This window comes from Stenella coeruleoalba (assembly GCF_951394435.1).
Source record: "Stenella coeruleoalba genome assembly, chromosome: 12".
NCBI lineage: Eukaryota > Metazoa > Chordata > Mammalia > Artiodactyla > Delphinidae > Stenella > Stenella coeruleoalba.
Window position 1 is genome coordinate 7,394,408 of NC_137158.1, and position 22,358 is coordinate 7,416,765.

The following is a 22,358-nucleotide window of genomic DNA, read 5'->3' on the forward strand; positions in this document are numbered from 1 at the left end:
GGAACATGCTTTGGATGGAGACACATGACAGTGGAAAATTGATATACTATGGGGTTGGGGGAACAGGAAGAATCACAGATTCTAGGAATCCGAGATACATCCATGTAGGAATTATTGCTACAATACTCATTAGTCGCACAGCCACTGCTAAAGTACTTCCACTGATTAACAGCTTGTTTTTTTTTTTTTTTTTTTTTTTTTTGCGGTACGCGTGCCTCTCACTGTTGTGGCCTCTCCCGTTGCGGAGCACAGGCTCCAGACGCACAGGCTCAGCGGCCATGGCTCACGGGCCCAGCCGCTCCTCGGCACGTGGGATCCTCCCAGACTGGGGCACGAACCCATGTCCCCTGCATCAGCAGGCAGACTCTCAACCACTGCGCCACCAGGGAAGCCCAACAGCTTGGTATTTCATATGGCCACCCACTCTGTTTTATGGACCCCAATTTGTTAGAAATTTCTTCCTATGGATTTGACCCTTCCCCTTAATTCTTTCTTAATAAACAACATAGTTAATTTATTTGCAATCCTTCTGCTACTTGAGGTTTCCAGATATCCAAAGAAAATTATCATTTCTTCCTGAGTTTTTTTCCAAGCTAAACATACCCAGTGTTTGATTCTAATAAGAATCTATTTTTGTGGTACTTATAGAGATTATAATTCTAAAATGAAGTTTGATTCTTTAAGTTTTCCCTAGCTTTTCTACTAGATTCTTTCCCCTGAAGTGCTTTTCCATTGGACACTCAAAATTTACTTCCAAAATAAGCCTGACACTAAACTATAATTTTTGAGACAGTCTTCACTCCATTTCTCACTCTTTTACCATTCTGAGCACTATTGTTTCTACATATTTATCAATATTCCTCTGTAAAACACTAGTGACCACAACTAAATGCTAAGTAGACCAAAAGTCCTGAATTCCACACTTTAGAAAATGAAACCAAAGTTTTTCTTAATGATCTTTTTTTTAAAAAAAAATATTTTATATTGGAGTAGAGTTGATTAACAATGTTGTGTTATTTTCAGCAAAGTGATTCAGTTCTACATATACATGCACCTATTCTTTTTCAAATTATTTTCCCATTTTAGTTGTTACATAATATTAAGCAGAGTTCCCTGTGCTATACGGTAGGTCCTTGTTGGTTATCTGTTTTAAATATAGCAGTGAGTACATGTCAATCCCAAACTCAAAAGTTTCTATTGAGTTTTGGTACAGCTATTTTACAGTGTTGACTCATCAAACTTTAGTCATCAAAAATCCAATATATTCACTTTAAAATAACTTGTTATGCCAGGTAGATCCCAGCCTAGAAGACATACCCTGACATATACTTCTGGCAAAGAGATAATAATATACAGAATACATTGATTTGAAGAGATATTATAATTAAGGAAAACATTAAAACATTAAAACTACAACACAAAGAAGACATTGTTTTTCCTTCAGAAAAGCAAAACTTTAATTACGTCTCCCACTTAAGTCTTGGTGAAACTGTTCACAATAGTCAAAGCTAGTGTCTCCTGTGAAGGTTGGGGTGAGGGAAGAAGAAAAAGCCCTAAACCAAAATAGGGAAGGATTTAGCATATAAGAGATGCCGTCTTTAACCCTCTCTGCCAATCCTTGGCCACTTGGCCACCAGTCCTGTAGAACCCAGTTAAGTGATGACTAGTAAACAACTTAGGACTCCTTGCTAGATTAGGTTAGAGTTTGCATATGGTTCAGAAAGTACAAAATCAGCTGAGGGACAATGTTTAATATATATTACAGTATGAGCTACCCAGAGCCCAGTATAAGAACGTCAAGTTGTAACCCTACAGTTATCATTGATGTGCTCCCAAATTCTCCAGCCTTTGGAAGACTATCTTTACCTTAGTATAATTTTTAAATAAACACTTGGCTTGATCTGCCACATAATTTAGAACTATAAATTCAATATACTCCCAATATCTCTAAGGATTTTTTGAGGGAGGATTTGTGTGTTCCTGCCCATCCACTCTTACATGTATTTTAGCTATATCATCAATCGTTGCTTTGTATTTTGTGTCTGGGCTATTCTCTTTATTCTGTCCCTTGTCAACCTCAATGTGAAATCAATCTTTCTTTTCTTTAATCACCTCTTTGTAAATATTTCTAATACAGGGTATAGGCTTTTAATAAAAGTTGGTTGTAGTGTAGAGGGATTTTATTTCAACCCAGCACAGTATATACATTTATACTTAAGTATCAGTGTTCTTAAAATTGATCCTGATGTTCCTTCCACATGGAATCCAACAGTTTTCTCCTCTGGTCTCAACTTTCCACCATTTTTCTGGACGGTTCTCTCCTTACTCCTGAAGCCTCTCCTTTTAACCTCACGTCCTTCCTCTATTTTCCCCAGGAAGCCTCACCTTGTCTCCCTGGCAACCTCAGTAAATTTCAAATTACTACTCTGTTATTATGCAAAATAATATCTCTCTATCACCTTCAGTTTTCCAGATTTAGTGCCAAGGCCCATCTTTACATAACCAAACTGGTCCATCAGGATGTTTTTGATAAATCTAAGAAAATTTTCTGCATTATTTCTGGTCAACTTTTATTTTGCTCTTTATTCACAAATGATTTATCTTGAGCACCGTATGTTTATTAAAACTAAATTTGAAATGCACATCTAGGACCGGCTCTCGTAAAGGCAGGGATTAGCTTGTTTTCGTAGATACTAAGTTTGTGTCACAGTATCTAGGGGCCACTGTAGTGTAGGTGGTCTGGAGATAGTTCAGCCTAGAGGAGTGGAAGACTGATGGTTGCTTGCCCAAGAGCGGTACCTGAGTCTGTAGGAATGGATGGAATTTCTCAGGGAGAGAGTATTGAGATGAATCCCGAGGGGAAAACTTAGCTTTTAGAGGATGAAGAGCCACTAAAGCAATGGAATGGATGGAAGGCAGTCAGGAAGAGGAAGAAAATCAAATCGTCAGCTTTGAAAACCAAGGGAGGTGAACGTTTTAGGAAAAGTTGTGGGACGGGGGAGCGTGGGAGAGTGTCAAATGCTGAAGGAATCAGGATGAACGTGACAGTTTCTAAGAGGCAGCTGACTTCCCAGAGAGCAGTTTCATTCCGGGAAGGAGGCTTGAAGTCAGATAGCCTGACATTATTGGGTGAGGGGAAAGTGAGCAATTAGAGGATATGCTTTTGAAAGACTTATGTAAGTAGGAAAGAGAACTGTTCAGAGAACGACATGGAAAGTAATATGGTTTGCACTTATCCTTTAATAGTCAGAAATCAGGGGTTGACTTTTCTCAGAGGAAGTTCTTAGTGGATACAGAGGGGCTGGGATGGAAGCAGAGAGCAGCTTGCAGTAACTCTGAACCTCCACACCCCGATATGGAAGGAAACCAAGAAAAGAGGAAGTTGGAGAAAAGCCCTCAGTGTGCTCAGCTAAAGGGTTGGTCCTTGTATGGAAAGGGAACAGAGTACCAAGTAAGCTGAGTGAGAAAGACTGATGTCTAGACATACATTGGTAAAATTTCCAAGGATAAAAGGAAAAATCCCAAAAAAGCCTTCCAGAAAGAATAGCAAATTCTCTTACCAGAAGATATCTCACAGGCAACACTGGATACCGGCATTCAGGGTCCAAGTTATCATCAAAGTTCAGTATGAAAAACAAACTTCTCGACGTTGGGAGTTCCCTGGTGGTCCAGCGGTTAGGACTCAGTACTTTCACTGCTGGGGGCCCAGGTTCAGTCCCTGGTCCAGGAACTAAGATAAAACTTCTTGACCTTAAATTTCTAGGTCTAGCCAAACTAGCATTCAAGTGTAAAGGCAAGATGAGTCAATTTTAGACTCTTCTCTGTTAAAGGATGTACTTGATCAAAATTAAACAAATCTAAGAAAGATCAACAAAGAAATTAATACTGATAGACTAATAGCTGATACTAATAGTTAAGTCTAATTATTGCAGCACAATATATAATCATTTGGAAATAAATGATATGTGAGTATCAAGACAGTGAGACATGGATAGCACACTCAAATTCTTGTCTTGGTTTGGGAAAGAGTACAGATACTGATTCACTATAGATAGTGATAGATTTAAAAAATTACTTAAGTGTATGTGATAAAATTAGTGTACAGCACTTGGAATAATTGAAGAAGGATAACTAGAGGAAAAAATGTAACTGAAAATTCCTACTGATCCAAAAAAATTTAAATAGGGGAAAAATGAAGAAACAGCAAGAAAATATGCTAAAGAGAAATCCTAATATAAGATGGAAGAAATAAGTCCAACCTTATAATAAATATAGTGAATGTCAATGGATTTAATTTCCTACTAAAAGGAAGAGGATCAGATGGGATTTTTAAAATACAACTATACATGTTTTATATAAGATATATGCTTAAAGCAAAATGACACTGAAGAGTAGAAGGCATATGGAAAAAAATGTAGCAAAGGCGTTAACAAAGCAGCAATAATAGTATTAATATCAAGCAAAATTGGACAAGAGAAAGCACTAATTAGGATGAAGAGGGGTGTTGTATTTTGACAGAAAATAGATCAAAAAAATCTAACATTTTCCCTACCTTCACTATTTGTTGTGAAGTATATTTGGGATGGGAGATGACATCACACTGCAAAACCACTTCTAGGAGTCTTTCCTCTGAAGGCAACATAGATGTAAATATCTGGCCACAGGAAAATAGAGAGGCATGGTATAATGAAAGCATATTTATGTCTTCTTGGGTAGTTTACAAAAATAAAAAGATATAAAGGATATAATATGACAATAGTGAATGGAATGAGAAAGAACAAACATTTTCTTAAGGGGTATAAAGAGACTAGATCAGTGTATAGCAAAATCAATTAAAATTGAAAGGAAAGAAAACTCTGAAGATAATAGAAGAGAAACCAATGAGACCACAGCATTGTTTTGGATATGGTGACCCGGCTTTTGAGTCAACCATTTTCATCTAAGTGGTCCTCTTAACCGATTTCTGTTGAATGATATGAATGAGACATGCAGTTAAATCAGTTTTATCTGAAGCAGTTTGTGAATGAAAGAGTGAAATTAAAAGTTATTAATCTGACACATATATATTTGACTGCTTATAATGAAACTTTCCAAGGGCTGGCTAGTAAATTTAATATTTGTGAAAGATTTTGTAAGCCTTGCCTATCAGACTAGGAATAACTATAAAATTTTCTCTCACAAAAACAAATTTTTGTCTACTCTGTTCATGGCTATATCACCAGTGCCTAGAATCCTGTCTGGAATATAGTAATTGCTCATTTAATGTTTGTTGAACGAATGGACTCTATTCATGCTCAATGCCTTTGAAAGCATATTGTCTTCTAAAAAATTCCCTCTCCAGCGTGGATGCTGGCTAAGGTGTTTAAATAAGTACTGTGCAATCTTGAGACCTCCCATGCAAAGTAAACCTTGCTTTGGTGCTTAGACATGCATCCAGGGAACTGTTCCACACTGAGTGACTTAAGAAAAGCTTTAGAAGCAACTACAACTCTGTGTTTTACTTAGACTCGGGTGCCTGTGTGTCTCTGCACACCCCAGTCAACCTTGGTCAGAGCCTCCAGGCCTCCAGGTCTGCTGAGAGACGGCCTGTATGTTATGTTCATGTGCCAACTTCTGACCTGAGAAAGTAATGCAATTTTAGAGCTTCAGAAGACCTCAGAGACCCTGTTCCCAGAATCCCCTTTTGCAACAGGAGGAAAAAGGTTTGGAGAACTTCAGGTGTGATGCTCAAAACAGGAGCTGCATCTGCTGGTCTTCACTTTATTTGTCCACCCTGACAATTCAGCTGCACCTCACATCTTAGTTTAATGGTCTTCCTTGTCTCTAGGTATTTGAAACACTGCTTTGAAATGGCTAATCATTTTTAGTTCTCTCTATACAATGCCCCTTGGGCTTCAATACGGATAATGATAAATGATGGAAACAAGTTTGAATATATGTTAATTGATTATAAGGATAATTTATAGACTAGAAAAATACTGAAACTATTATCCACATGTATTCATGTGTCCCTGAAAAATAAGCTAGAGTATTGAGAGGATAGTTAAGATAGTATTATAGTTATTTTTTGAAATTGCTGTAAGCACTATATGTATGTCTTAGTGGAATCATTTTCATTAAAAACTCAGTTTTGATATTTCTTTCAGTAAACATGTATACAATGATACTGCTGTAAACTAAAACATTATGTGATAAGACACAAAAACATAGCAATAAATGGTAAAACATGAGTAGAACTATTTATTTTGATATTTATAGATTCTCTAAAAAAGAAATTCTGTGGGAACAAAATGGATGAGTTAAAAAGCATAAATGACAAAGGAACTTCTTTCTTACCTCCAGGTACAAGCTTGAGATCATATGAGTCACATGAAGGTGGTTTAAGTGCAGTAAATATGTTTCAGAACTATCCAGATACCAGTGCCTTATGAAAAAGCATGAAAAATCCATTTCATGGTTTACCCACTGTGTATTTATGTTGAGATGTTTGGGTGAAGCAACAATTCACCTCATCTTTTAACTTTCAGTTGGAGTGTAGAATGTACTAATTATTCTCATGGGGTATCTTGTTAAATTATTTCTTTCAGTAAATATGCGTTCAGTGATATTGCTTTAAGTTAAATTATTCTGTGCTGTACTGTTATAGGAAATGAGATTGAACTTCAGCAAGTGGAAAAGTCCCATATGGCTATAAGCCTTAATTAAAAAATCATAGAGGAGTCATTTTTCTTAAACATTCTAAATGAATGCATAATATAATACATATAATACGGTATGCATAATGTAATATATATACAAAGGTAACATCTCTCAAAAATACCATACTAAAAGTGTCACATTTTTTAAGTGTAAACTTTCTTATAAAACACTTCCCTGTAAACTTTTGGGACACTGACAATTGCTCTAGTTGCCAACAATTTGGACCCAATTGTCCAAAGATGTACTCAACCTGCAGTAAGCTGGGACTTCTGATACCCCATCCATTTGCTCCCCCAGGCTTAGGAGCTGCTGGTGACCCATCGATCAAACCCGACGCCCTACCCAATCACAAATAGTTGTATATGGACAATTGCAGTAGCTCTTCATAGTTTATGTTGCCTCTAACTTTGCTCCCCTAGACTCTGCTATCCATTCTTCAATTACAGTAATCTATCTATCTAAAATTCAAATCAAACCATGATTTCTCACTCATTGCCTCTTAAACCCCTACAAAAGTTTCACATTTAATCGGGTAGAGATACTTTCCAGGGTTCTTAATAAGGCCTCAAAGAAGCTTTCTGTGGGCCTGATTCCCTCTGCATGTCAGAGAGTTGGCAGGAAAGCAAGCCAGCCCTGTTCTTGTTAGGAAAATGTAGAAATGCTTCATCCAGGGACAACCCAGTTTACTTTCTTGTAATTCACATTCCCTAAGATCTTATTGGGCCACTTTAGCAATAAGATTATTCACGTCTTATAGTGTGAGGGTTTTAGTCCCCTACAAAAGGTGCTGGAACTCGCAACATAGCATCTTATTTTGCCACTGATGTACTAAAATGCTAAATTAAATTCTGATACAAGTCAACAAGGAAAGATGAATCCTACTAGGTTGCTATTGGAAGTAGAATTGCTTTATTATTTTTGTGCTTCTACATTTATTTTACTCATCACCAACAAATAAAGTATCTTTCAAGCAAACCATTACTGATAGTTTATAAAAATCCAAAAGTTATCTCAAAAAGAGATGAGATCATAAAATGCAATTGGATAATATATAAGAAATATTAACAAATAATTCCTACATGATTTCACACGTTGATGATTTCTTACATGGAACGGTGCATCCAGTTTACTAACATTTCCCAGAAGTAAGACTGAGTAAGTGTAAAAATGATGATTTAAGGGTTTACACCCCAAATGTCCTGGAATCATTCTAGATAAGATGTTTTATAATATAATTTTTGAATACATGTTTGAAAAGTTCTAAAAGGAATCTATCATTATATGTAATTATTTCAAAGCTTCTATTTGGAAATAAAATGAATTAGAATATATCATCATTGACTAAGAGTATATACACTAAATATATTTGACAATCTCTTCTATAAAATAGTTTGGGTTTCATAATTTAACAACTTAATTGAAAACATCTGATCATTTAAACTTTTTCTATAAACATGCTATCAGTATATCGTTTCATTACACTATGTTTTGTCCAATTTAGAAGTGCCACAAAATCACCCATTTACTTAACAGAGTCATGGCCGACTACCTAATAAAATCATTTCTGTGGGAGTATTTTGAAAAGCAAGATTCTGTTTTATTATTGTAATAAATAGCATCTTCATGCCTATAACCACGTACCTAATTACGGCAATAGAACCAAGAAATAATTTGAAGGAAAGAATATCAGTTAACCTTTCAACTTTTAATGATGGATTTCTCAGATTTCTAATATTTCTTAACATGTATTAATTTATTTTAAATATTTCTTAATATTAATTTTTGATTTTCTCAAAATTTATTTAAATATTTCCTGATATTTATTATATAATTGTCATTAATTTGAATTAATTCTTTGGAAATTGTCTTTCATCCACTTATTCTATTCCTGTTTGGTTCTTTGGGAAAATGAAATTAATGTATAATTAACAGTAAAATGTATTTCTTAAACAGCGTTCTTCAGAATTCCAGCTAATGATGTCTAATTTTAAAATTCCTTGTTTCCAATAGTTCATGCCAGTTCTAGAAATATCTTTGATGATGTAGATAATAGTCTTTTTCCCAATCAGCTCTATGTTTTCATAAAGCACCTGACTATATAGGCACTCAACAAAGAGTTGTTGAGGGAGAGAAAACAATTTTGACGTCTAATCATATTGCAAAAAAAAATTTTTTAATAATCTCAGAAAACAGAAGACTATCAAAATGACTGATGATCTGGTCTCTTCTTCACTACCTAAATATCTCCAGGCCGTCTTATGCACACAAAAAATCTGCATGCAACATAATTGTGCCAACTCTGTTTCCAATAAGTGTAAAAATAAATGAACGAATTTAATAACATACAAGTGCAGCTTAATGTTTTGATTAAGGTAAATAATTTTATGTATTTGAAAGGAACAGGCCATGTTTAGTGGGTTTTCTTGGGTGTGAGAATATCAGAGACCATATTTTACTTATGTTTGTAATTTTAATACCTAAAACAGTAAGTAATTGATAAATGTTTATTGACAAAAATTAAGCATTGTTTTAGGGCATTAAGCTTTGTTTTGGGACAGTGAGATTTAAGTTCTAAATAAAGTAATATTTCAATTATTTAAATAATAATCTGAATATATTTATCGACACAATAGCAACAATAGTTAACTCTGTTGACAAAAGAAATGTTGACCATCATAATCATACATAATTAAATTTTAAGTACTTCTCTAAGAATTTTATCTTTTCCCCATTGAACTGTTCACCAAACAAGTTAAAGAAATGGTTCTAGGCATCTAGAAATTTGCCTTTTGGAGAAGCAATTCTTAGCATGAAAGTTATTTATAGAATAAATATTGAGCCCCAGTTATATGCAAAGCAGGAGGTGCTTTTAAAACTTGTAAGACATACTTCCTTTCCATATAAGTTCATAATCCAGTTCGGGGAATAAGACACAGTCTAATAAGTAAAAGTCCATTATTGATACAAAGCAGAACAGAAGTTAGGGCAGACAGAGGCTGATTCTGATTGGTTGGTTAGTTCATGGAGGTGGTGCCATTTGAGGAGGATTTGGAGAGGGCTTTATTGCAGGCATGGCTGGAGGAGCAGATGTTTCAGGTGGGGGAAAATAAGAGAAAGGCTGCGTTGGCTTGACCATTTCCATGACAAAAAGTAGTGCAATTTGGCTGTAGATTAAAAGTAGGGCATATCTCTGGGAGTTTCTTGAGAAGCAACAGTGGGCTAGAATATTTTCTGTAGAAATGCGAAGGAAAGCTAGCTAACAATGTGAAGTTAATATTTATATTGCAAGATAGTTTGCAGTAATAACTGTTATCGACTAATTTGCTGCTCTACTTGTCCATACGTTGAAGAATAAACATGGTAAAATAACAAGTGGATATGTGTGTGTTTTAAATTTTTGATGACTTCACATTATTATAACCCTTGATTTCCAGACAAAAACTTCATGACTGACAATTGACTACCAAGAGTCAGTTTTCAAGTGTATTTGTTTCTTAACGATCTACTTATAATATTCCTGGATGGGAGAAGAAAAGACATAAAACTATACCTAAAGCAACAGATTTTCAAAACCTTTTTTTCATGTGACTTTGATTGTATCGTACTTCCAGAGACTACTGCTTTTTATCAAGAAGCACAGTGAAAGAGTGTGTATAAGAAAATGTGCCTAAACATGGAAAGCCATATGAGTTTTATATATGAACGCAGTTATTTATCCACCAGTTCATCGATACCATCAACATAAAGATATAGGAAATAACCCTGTATTTTCATAAGCCATGTACCATATGTACATATACAATATTATGCTGTACATGACTTCATTTGATTTCATAACTTGCTTTTCATTGCTTTTACCAAAGCAGATCATCTTTTTATTTGGCTATGCTGTTTTTCTCGTGTAACTAATGTAGTATATGATCTTTGCCACCTCAGAATCATTTGAATATAAGTCAACAACCATGAAGAACTGATATTATTCAGAAAGCATAACACGCTAAAGGTTTACCTCAACTCATATTCACTAAATAAGAGAATAATAGCAAAAAGGATAGCTTTTTCTCCCTAAGTTTAGATGATCCAATTGGCCTTTATATTCATGAGAAATGAAGAAAATTGAATATGATATCATCTTGAAAGAGAGCACAAATATTTTGAAAGTATTCCATTGTGAGAAATGGATGGAGCCATAGCATTTGTTGTTAAATTTTACCATTGATAACAACCCTTAAACAAAGAAGATTTTTTTCAGACACTTGGCACATAAACATTGGCAGAAGAAACTCACTTAATTAGATAAGAGTTTATGTGTTTCACTTACAAATTAGGATTGTTTAAGGTCTGAAACAATCCGTCTAGCACATTAAAAAAATACCACCATAGTGTTGCTTTTCCATCTGAGAAAAAGAAGTAAATTGTTAGCATGTCTTCTATCTTATAGGGAATTTAGTTATATCAAGACCTCATATTATTGAATAGTTTTAATTTTTAAGTAATTTTTAATATAAATTATATTGGTAACAATAATCAGAAAATTTATTTTAAACTTTCGATTATGTAAAACTTATGTAATCAAGTCCACATATGATTGAAGAATTTCTTAAATGCTATGACCCATGATAAGGCATTAGCACTAATGCTCATATAACATTGATTATTAATAAGTAGAAGTGACTAGAGTGAAGAATATGGAAATTTAATTTGTAATATAAAATTTGTAATTTGTATTTGAGAAGCTTCAATTACATTCCAGCTAATAATGTGAAATAGTTCACTGAAATACTAATGCCTATTTTAAAAAAAATAGTACTTTACTCGTGTTTAAATTTCAGAAATCATTAAAAATTGAATATGACACTTTTAAAATGATCTCAGAGCCAACCTATATCCTCAGACCCCTAAATTTCAGGATCATAATCCCTATAAACAATTTTGCAGGCTGTTATCATGCTGCCACCGAGTTGAAGAATTGCCTTCTACTAGAACAGGTAATAAAGTTACCTTGTAGTTAGGAAGTTGTAGGCATGGGATACTTTCTTTGGTGTCCTTTGCCCTCTGGGTGCCCAAACTACCTTAGTGTAAGCATCAGAGCCCCCAGATTACTTATGTGAACATGTGCTCTGACTCAGATGCCCTAAATGATAGACACACACGTACACAATTTAAATGATAAATTCAAGAGGACAGAAGGTAAAGCATACTGTTAATAAAAATTACTATTAAATTTCTTTCGCTATTTTCAGATCCAGAGAAATTTCAGTTATATATAATATTTCAAAATATTGGATAGTGCAGGAGTCTAGATATAAATTTTCTACGTGGTCACTTTCCCAAATCATTAAATGATAGGTGATTAGATACTTCTCATTAGCAGAATGAAGCATGGTTTAGGCAGCACGTAACGTACACATAAATGAATGGAATGAAAGGATGTTGGCAGTAATGGAAAACAGTGATGGATTTTATGAGATTAAAGCAACTGACATTTTATGAAAATTTCCATTTCCTGCCTTGGATTTTATCTAAACTGATAAAAACAAACACACATTTAGATTTCTCAGATTTCTCATGAGATGTTCTCTTGGGTAGAATATCTTGAAAGAATTTCTGACAAATCAATCTGTCAGGAGCCATACTTTAATATTTATGAGGAAATCTGCCAGGCTGGACAAAAACATGTGCTAGTCTTTTCTCCTTGCATAAAAGATCAGAGTTGTGTATAAAAAATACACTGCTTAATCGTACAAGGTACATTGTAATCTTTTAGCAGAAGATGATTTAAAGGTGGATGGGAAAAGCCAAAACAATAAGCTGGTGAAATTATCCATTCCCAAATGTTGACATTATTAGTTCTAGCAATCTATTTGCACTATCATTAGAACATATTTTACCCAGTCATGTGTGTCATGTATGAAAGACCTGGTGTTAAAGACCCAAAACTTTTCTTGGAACATTGAGCACCACTGACCCCTGCCCCTCAGCAATGCTCTTCCCCCACCTACAGTCCTGTGAGCCAGAACTAACCACTCCATTCATCAGGCTTTGGTTTTATTCGATTATTTTACAGTAACAGTGAAATAAGCATGGAATGCTTACAGATTTCTAAGCATATAGATTAAATAAATGTATGCTGTGTGGAATCTATTCTTTTGTTCAGCTTATTTTTTCTCTCCCCCATCTGTCTCTGAGTTAGGCCCAGATTATTTTCCTTTCCTAGGAGGTATATGTTGAAAGGATTAAATAACAGAAACCTGGAGTCATTCTCTCTCTTAAACATAACTTTTAAAGGAGAAAACACTCTCTTCCAAGTGGTTAGAAAAGGGATGAAGAATTATGTGGGCACAAGGCGGGAGAGAATGAGAGTTATCTAAGCCACCGTTTTCTATAAGCTTTGGAGGACACTAAGGGCAACCTCGTCTTTGGGAAAATAGTCCATCAAGTGAATGTTTGCCTTAGGTAAGCTAGGTTACATGGTCACTCACTCCTCAAGGATGTGCTGAAAAAACTTGTCGGGGGTGATGATTCTTCAGCAAAGCAACAGCTGGTTTGCATCAGGATTCTATCTCTGAAAAACAAAAGTTAGCCCTGTGGTTGTATTTTTTCTCATGTATTGCTGCAAAACACGATCAGAAAAGAGTACACTATTTCTGTTACTTCAGCTGACTTAAAACCTGATGTGTCATTTCTCTGACTGTTAGCATTGTTTCTTGAAACCTTGTTCTTGTTTATAGATTTTTTTGATTTGAGTTTAGAAATGTTCCAAGCAGATCAGCCGAAAAATTTTAGAATCGTGGATTTAATCAGTAACTTCTAGGTCTGTGTAGGAACATATTGCATGAGACAGTGATGTAATTTGTGAGAAATGTCTACACACAAGCTTTCATATACCTTTATTCTGTCTTTAGAATTTGGAATGATGGGAGATCATACAATTAAAAGTCAGCGACCTCGATCTGTTCATGAAAAAAGGGTCCCTCAGGAACAAGCTGATGCTGCTAAATTTATGGCACAAACTGGTAATACGTTAGTTACATTTTTCTATTTATTGTTGTTAATTTAATGAAACCACTGCATGTTTTCATAATCTTTTGCTGCACATTTGTCAGTTTTTGGAGCTAATATTTTTTGAACCATTTTTTTTTTGTCACCAGTTAAAGTCCATAAATGAAGTAGCTGTGAACTGAAAAGTGCACAAAAAATGTGTAAGATTTATTTTGATTTCATTGTGGGACATTTAGGATTTACATATTATTATTTACTTATGTTAATTAACTACTTAAAATGTATCATTAAACTTTTAAAGAAACTCAGCAAAGTTATTTCATCAATAATTGATTATTTTAGGACTTTTTTAGAATTAATATATTAAGCAGGACTTTACTTGATGAAATTTAATATTTAATATGTTGAAAATTTTTTCAGTTGTCATGTATCATATAAATATTAATTGATTGTTAAAGTGTATAGCAATTAGTCAGAAACTTTTTTTAGAATTTAATATCTTTAATTTGAAAAGAGTTTTGTTATATAAGCTAAATAATAAACAGTTGACAGTCTTTATTAGTAAGGTATAATACACTCCAAATAATTAGCTATCAACAAAAATGATTTTTTGGTTTATAGTATTTTTAATCCTAAATAAGTTAGATTACTTTAAAATACATCCCTCCAAATATATATATATATATATATATAAACAAATAAATGCATTCCTCTTTTGTCTCATCATAATATATGGGCTATAATTTCCCCTCTTTGAATGTAGAACATTCTTAAATGAAAACATGATTAATCTGTGTTATAAACATTTTCATCTGTCAGTTTTATTGCAGGAAACTGCAAACTAACAGTTTCATCTATGTCTTCATAAAGTCTTATACATTCCAATCTAGATGATGTGTTTTACTATTAATACAGAAGTTTCAAGCACATGACCAGCTTTTTGACATGACATTCAGACTGATTTTGATGAAATTCCCTTGAAGAATGAATATTTCCTTTAGTTCATGTGATCTTAGGATAATACTTATTCAGAACACTAGATTTGAATCTATAACTCAAAAATGCAAATATTCTTAATGAATTGTGCTCTTGGTAATGGGTGAATAGTAGACTTGAATACATTAGTGGCAAGTAGGTCAAAGAACTCTCAGAAAAGGAAGAACATTTAGAATAACTTCTACATTAAGGACACTTTTTTATCTTTTTAAAAATATATGTTGCAGCCAAATCCAGAAATGAAGAAAACTTGCTTATCTGGATTGCTTTTCATGCACCTTCTTATTTAAGAAAAGGTGATTTATATCTTTACTATTTGATTGAACAAGTCCAAAAGTGCATGACCAGGTTCAGGCAAATTTTCAAATTTCTAAATGTATTTTTCTCCCTTACAAGGATCAAAAAGTCTCAACTACTGACCAGAAATTAGGGGGTGACTGACTCTAAGTAAAGACACAGGGCATGGGCTGACTACTCAGACTCCTTCTTGTGCTGTTTCATGGGGCATTTCTGTAAGATTAGAGGTGTCCTGACATTTTGCAAAAGAAGTGGCAGACATTGGTTTACTGAAATTCCTTAAAATTGGGGTCACTTAATAATGAAATGGTGAACCATAGTTTAAATTTCCAATAATGTAGCAAAATTAGTTTATGCATGAATATTATGCAATTTGGCTAGGAGTTTTTATATAAGTTTAGTTTTTGGATTTGCCTGTGACACATACCAAGAAAATTCAGAGTTTTCAGCCAGAAACCTTTTTGCAAATTCAAATCACAAGGAACATTCTATTTTCTTAGTGAGGAATTACTAGTTTCCATTTTAATTTACTCACTATTTTCCAGGCATTGTTTTGTATCTAATATATAGGGACAAATGATTTGGTAAAATAAATGAAATGCTTATTAGACAGATCCATAAGGAGCTTTAAAACTATTTCCCCATGTTGTTAACAATAAGTCAGAAAAGTCAATGAACTTCAGAATTAAAGTTCTGAAAATATTGATTGGATGCTTTAACTAATGAATAACATATAGTTATTATTTCATTTTAAACCAAATATCGTATAGGTAAATATAAATACAGGTATAAGACATTTTAAATTTACATTTCTATGATACTGATTAAAGACTGGAAAACTGCATTATTTAACATAGTTTTTAAAATACATAATTTGACACGAGGCAATTATAAAGCTAAAAAGAGCAGGTTTTTTATTTTTTGCCCTTAAATATTTTCTGAGATTATACTTTCTTCAAATGTTAAGGTAGTCTGAATAAATACAGCTCAGTATAACACAATAAAATTCTACAAAAGTTGTTTTATTTATACTTTTCTATTTGTCTTTCAAACCAAGAAATTGGTGTTGCATGTAAATAATGATGAGTAATTGCTAGCATTAATTTGAGAACAAAGAATAATGCAATAGGGGTAAAACTGAATAACAAGACACAATATATTTTTATGTTAGTCATGAGGAAAAACAAAGCAAAAGCTATCAAACCGTATAACTTAAGAATTACTTCTCAAAATGAGTAACCTGGCCTCTTCAATCATTATGATCAGTCAACCCAGTATTTAAAAACAAACTTTCTATAAAGTAATAATGTGACTGGCAATGTTTTTAGAAGAGTAATATTTAGTAAAGTCACATTACTTTATCAAAATAACTTGACCATTTTTGTCAGTTTAGTAACTGAGATCGGCTAGTTTGGACATAATTGTACAATGCTCAAATAGTCTATGACACAGCTCTATTTATAGTCGATGGAAGTGAAATGCCATGATAAGATATAGATATTTAATATAGACATCTAAATTAAATACCAACAAGATGGCTTAGGACATCTTAATTATACATACTGATGATTTTTAACATCATAGTTATCAAATGATCCTATAAACATGTTTAGGAAAGTAGTCTTTTATTCCAGTGGGGAAAATAGTATGTCACATGTTATCAAAAACAGAAAAATAAAATTGTGTGTTTCTAATTTCATGATTTTAACATACTAGCAACATTTTTTATTAGTATTTTGTTTATAGTTTAAAATGCACTCCCATACCTTACCTCATTTAATCCTCTCAAATAGGTTTTGAGGTATATGTATTACTCATTTTATTGAGCGGTTCAGAGAAATAAAGTGACTTTCTCAAGGTCACAGAGCTAATATGCAGTAGCTTTCCATCAACGACAGATCTTCTGACTTTAATAGCAGTGCTTTTTCAGTTCCCTTTCATGTTTCGCGTCAGAATAAAGAGCCTTAATAGTACCTTAGATACTGAATCCTTCTACATAATGTAGAATACCTAATGTGTAATATGCCTTAAGTTACAAGTTAAGGAACCAAATTAGTTTGTGCTATCTCCAAAGACATATATATTAAAAATAGTATACTTTACTGTCTTAATGTCAGTGAATTTTTTACAGAATATCTTTGCTATAAAGTATTTCTCACAAAGGCCCAATGTGCTTGACTAGAACAGCCTTCATGCCTTTTGGGATGACGCTGTGGCAGCATGGAAATCATAACTATTTCATGGAAATGTCACTTGAAATTATAGATTGAGATATAATGGGGTCATTTTCGTAGGTGGGCCAGTATTTCAATGGCAAGATTTGATTCAGAATTTGAAAGCCCATATATATCTTATTCATTTATTTGTTTTGGTTTTGATCAACAGAATGAACCACCAGTTGGAAGGGGAGTGAATAATGCCAATTCTGAGCACTAATTATCAATCTCTCATGACCCAGTCATCATTATCTAGCTTGTTCAACATCATTGTAGCTTCATACATTCAGAAGCAACCCAAAATTTTACAGAAATGCACATAAAAATAGTTCTTGATCTTGATTCATTGCTCAGTTTAGTTAAACCTTCTTTTCCTGCCATCATAACAATGCAGTGCTCTTGTGGAAAAATAGAACTAATTGTATTCATAACCTTTATCATTTTACTTATTATAGAATTCACAATGTTCAAGGTTTTCTGGCTTTTAATTAATCACATTGAACCATAATATTTCTACTTCACTTAATCTCATCATAAAGACAGGTTGAAATATCACAAGAAAAAAATTTGCATTAGATTTTCCCCAACTTTAAGCTTTTTTCACTGCTAAATATATATGTGCACGTATACATATATGGGTAGATATTTTTTAACAATTGTCATATTATAGGGTTTCTAAAATAATTATTTTTAACCTTGATAGAGTATTCTTTCATGTAAAAGAACAAACTATGAGGCATAGCTTTAAATATTATTCAAATGGTCATTGAATAACATTTTTATAGATTAGTTATATATAAATTGGTAAAGGCAAAAAATACTGAAATAATCAAGGGTGACGTATAGAGCATGACCAGGACAAACACTGATCACAACACTGAAAAGATGTCCTATTTAATAGAATATGTCATCCCAGTTACCACTGTGTCCTTATGATATATATCCAGTTATAAATGCATTATATTATTTACACCTCTGGGTGCATACTGTAGACCAGTATAAGAGCAAATGCTTCCAAACAGTGCTACTCAAAGTGCTTGTCTGTGACCTGGTTGTCATGGGCCCTCGAGGAGATAAGAAGCCTACACCAGAATGTAACTTGAACTACTTTATCAAACACATGTTTTATTTCATCTGACTCTGTTTTTTGGAAAAAGAACTTCTCAGTGATCAGCAAGTTGACTTACACTCTGGTCCAAACTTCATCTGTCCTAGAGTCCCAGCCCGTGGACCAGATGCCTTGAGTTGCACTGCAAGTCATTTCTAAGTCATGTATTAACCTTTCTAAAAAAGGTGGAAAATGGATCATCATACTCTATCAGTTGAATTCTCTGCTAAAGGCAAATCAAATTCTAAGCAGAATCTGTAAAATATAAATTGCTCCTTGATTTATATAATCAGTGATACAGAGTTTTCAGAAACACTTCACCAAGTGAAGAAAAAGTGTCTTTTTCACCAAAGTCTAAATTTAATTTAACTAGTTCCTGCCAGCAGGTAAATGGCCCAATTTTGTATTTGTAGGAAAGCAACTGCAAGTTTTCAAATTAGAGTTAAAAATCTATCCTGAACACCATTCCATAATAGAATTAGAAGCCTGTTGATATGGTCTTAGAAATTCTTGACTTTAAGTCTCCTTGGGACATGACTTTGGATCATAATAGAACTTAGACGTAGTCTCAGGGTGATGCCTACTCCAAGAAAGTTAATGAATTCAGACATTCAGTGACTTTTAAAGCCCTATTTTTTTTAGTAAATTTTAGTTCCAGATTAAATTAAGAGAAATCATAGAGGAATTTTCCTTCATTTCAAGTAAAACTTACTTCTCTACTGTAGATCATCATGGGGAAAATTGTGAGTAGAATGTTTTTGAACAAATTATCACAAAATAAATAACTGTCATAGGATGAAAAAGTAGGAATTGCACAAGGAATAAATTATAAACAAGTGTGAGTATTCAACACAATAAAAATTAGGTATGCCCAAACTCCCAGAGCCCTACCTCATCCATCATTAGAAAGGAGATTATGGAACAAACGACTGGGGAAGGATACATCAATATATTCCTACTCACCAAAGCCAGAGTAAGTTTAGCAATACATTTTGTTTCCTCTTCCATCAAAGGACAAAGCTTTAGATTGGCTTGAAGGGAATCGCTCCAACAATCATTCTTGAAAAACGCTGACTTGTCCCTTCATAGCCTCCATGGCCCAGTGGATTTGTGAAGTGGAGTCTTGCTAACAAGGTTATAGCTAGCTTGGATCTTGCATCAGCGTAATAGTATCTCTCTTTAAGTTTCTTTTTCTCTGAAAGGTTTTTGTGTATCTTTGATGTACTGTCATGTTTTTACATTGAAATTATTCTTGTGTGTCGTAGCGTCAGTTTGGTATGATGCTTACTAGATGAATATTCAATACAGTATTTCATGTTTATTTGTTATCTTGCACACAGGTGAATCTGGCGTGGAAGAGTGGTCCCAGTGGAGCACATGCTCAGTTACTTGTGGTCAGGGGTCGCAGGTGCGAACCAGAACTTGTGTATCACCTTACGGGACACACTGCAGCGGCCCATTAAGAGAATCAAGGGTTTGCAATAACACTGCCCTCTGTCCAGGTAGTGTTAGCAGCAACTACAACTGTGGATGTTATTGAATTGTGTCATGCTATGCATTTGGAACGATGTGTTATTTTCATATGAACCTGGTATAGGCATTTTAATTAGAGTGGATAAGTGTAATTTGTATTCAACTGTGAAATTTTATCATGTATATGATTCTTTCCGCTTTCAGAGCAGCCAAGAAATTACAAAAGTGTCTCCCTACCCACTGCAGCTATAAGCTTGAAATTATGTATCTGTTTCTAATGGTATTTAAGGTTCCAAGTCTGTCCTTATTTTAGATGGTGAAAATGTCCAGCTAAATATTGTAGGAATAGTGAAATTTGCCAGCATCCTGGAAATGTGATCAGTACCCAGTGTTTAAGGCAGTGGTTGATACAGCCTTTAAGGCAGTCAGCTATTTTCCTACCACTTATTTGACCCCATCGGGGAAAATAGTGCCCCGGGACAAAGGACTTTCTGTTAGTTTATTTCATTCAAGTGCCTACCCTCATCAGAGTCATCCTCTGCTCTGTAAACTTAAAGTCACTAATGGAAAAAAAAAAAAAAAAAAGATCTTTCATGTTAAATGGAGCATAAGGTAATAGCTTACCCACTTAGGATCAGATTTTTCCATGTTACATCAACATTTTTTTTGTCCGTCGGTGCATACATGCATATTATAAGCATTTCTTCTTCTCAGACCACTGACTTTCATGTAAAAATAAGTACTAAAAGGATTCTGGGCTTTCTTTCAAGAAGTCCGAAGCACGTAATCCTGTGAATCTCCAGGTCTGTGTTTCTGCTCAGCCATTTGGTGGATGGGTAATGCCGACTCAGACCACTGCAGTTGACAATGGACTTGCATTCACAGCCCTTCCAGAGGCCTCTGGAGTGAGGTGGGCACAGGGAAAGGGCCTGGCACTACAGCCGCCTTTCATCTGGTGAAATGTGCTTAAGTCTTCTGCAAGTTCCATTTCCAGAGAAGCCTAATTCCGCAGTTGCTAAAAGCAAGAGTACAGAGTGGGTGGCATCGGGCAGGGGCAGGGACAATCCCAATTCCCCAGAAGAAGGGACGAGAGCAACCCACTCCAAAACAATTTGGAGGAGGAGCTGTTTAATAGGTACAGAGTTTGGATTTGCAGAATGAAAAATTTCTGGAGACCTGTTTCCCAACACTATGAATATACTTAACACTGCTGAATTGTACACTTAAAAAGGATTAGATGATAAATTTTCCAATAAAAGAAAAGGCAAGCTGGAAAAAATAAAAGGGGAAGGAAGTGGTGGGCAGTCGTGGAGGAAGAATGCTGCAGTGAGGTGGGAGATCCCTTTGCTACAGGCTTGGGAGGCACAAAGGTAGACAAAGGTAGAATTAAAAGATAAAATGGGCAGAATAAAAAATATATACATATATACATAACTGAATCACTTTGACGTATACCTGAAACATTGTAAATCAACTATTCTTCAATTAAAAAAAAAAAATAAACAGGGCAGAAAGATATGAGGGAGGGAAGACAGAATTAGTAGGAAAAGAGCAATGGTTCCGCTGAAAATAAGAAAAGTCAGTGAGAATCAGAGGGAATCAGACTAGATGAGAAAGAACATCAAATGAAACATAAAAAGATAACAGAGGGGGGAAGATGCTTAAGGAGATCATGGGTGGGGAAGACAACAAAAAAAGATGACAATAACAGGGGTCACAGAGCAAACATACGTACATTAGGCAAGAGAAGGGAAACAAGAGCAGTAAGGAGACGGGCATTTTAGAAATTGTAATGTGTCTAAATTTTATAGGTAAAAGGACCTCATGAGGAAATGCTAGTGGATTTTCAGGTGGGTGTGGGTTAAGTGCATTGCCTGGACTAGAACTTAAAGCTGGGCCCTATTTACAGTATTTATGTTAAGGGTTCCACGATCAAGTGCCCTGTACTTGGCAACAAGAAAAGTGTCAACAGAGAGTTAAGCTATACTTGACATATACGTTTATGTTATCAGCATCCTTTTGAAGAGTCAAGATCCTTTCAACATACAGGGATAGACTCTAATGGCAAACAGATCCCCAAATGGAAGTCTGAGTGGGTGCTAAAGTGTTCCCCACAGTTCTCGATTCAGAGCTTACTTTCCAAACACTAGTTATGAACACTCACCTGGCTGACATATGGGAATCTCCATCCTTCTGCCCGAGGCTGCTGATTCATCCCCTCCCTGGGCGTGGAGACCATGTATAGTGGGACCAGTGTGTACTCCCTTTCACCCTGCATCTCATGTCCAGAAAACTGAATAATATTCTATGATTATAAAGCTTTTCCTCAGTTTCTTAAACCTTCTAATATTATGCCTACTGAAGAAGTACATGCTAATTACTGGTTTCTCTTCACCTTCGTATACGTGTAGGTTTATCTTTTAAATTTGCTTAAATAGTACTGATGATAAGAAATACGTATCTTAATCATTGTTATAGTTCAGATGTTGAATTAAAGACAAAAGCATTTTGTTGATTTCTTTTTAATTTTCCAAACATGAAGAATAATTCGGCAACTTTATTATTTG

The 22,358-nt window shown here is 34.4% G+C and overlaps 1 protein-coding gene across 1 annotated transcript in view; it reads left to right on the plus strand.

The window, feature by feature from the left end:
* ADGRB3 (adhesion G protein-coupled receptor B3) overlaps nt 1-22,358 on the plus strand; it is an 802,351-nt gene that overhangs the window by 292,910 nt on the left and 487,083 nt on the right. Inside the window, exons 4-5 of the mRNA XM_079939099.1 lie at nt 13,605-13,715; nt 19,659-19,820. Of these exons, the coding sequence (XP_079795225.1) occupies nt 13,605-13,715; nt 19,659-19,820 (273 nt within the window). The remainder of the gene's footprint in view (nt 1-13,604; nt 13,716-19,658; nt 19,821-22,358) is intronic.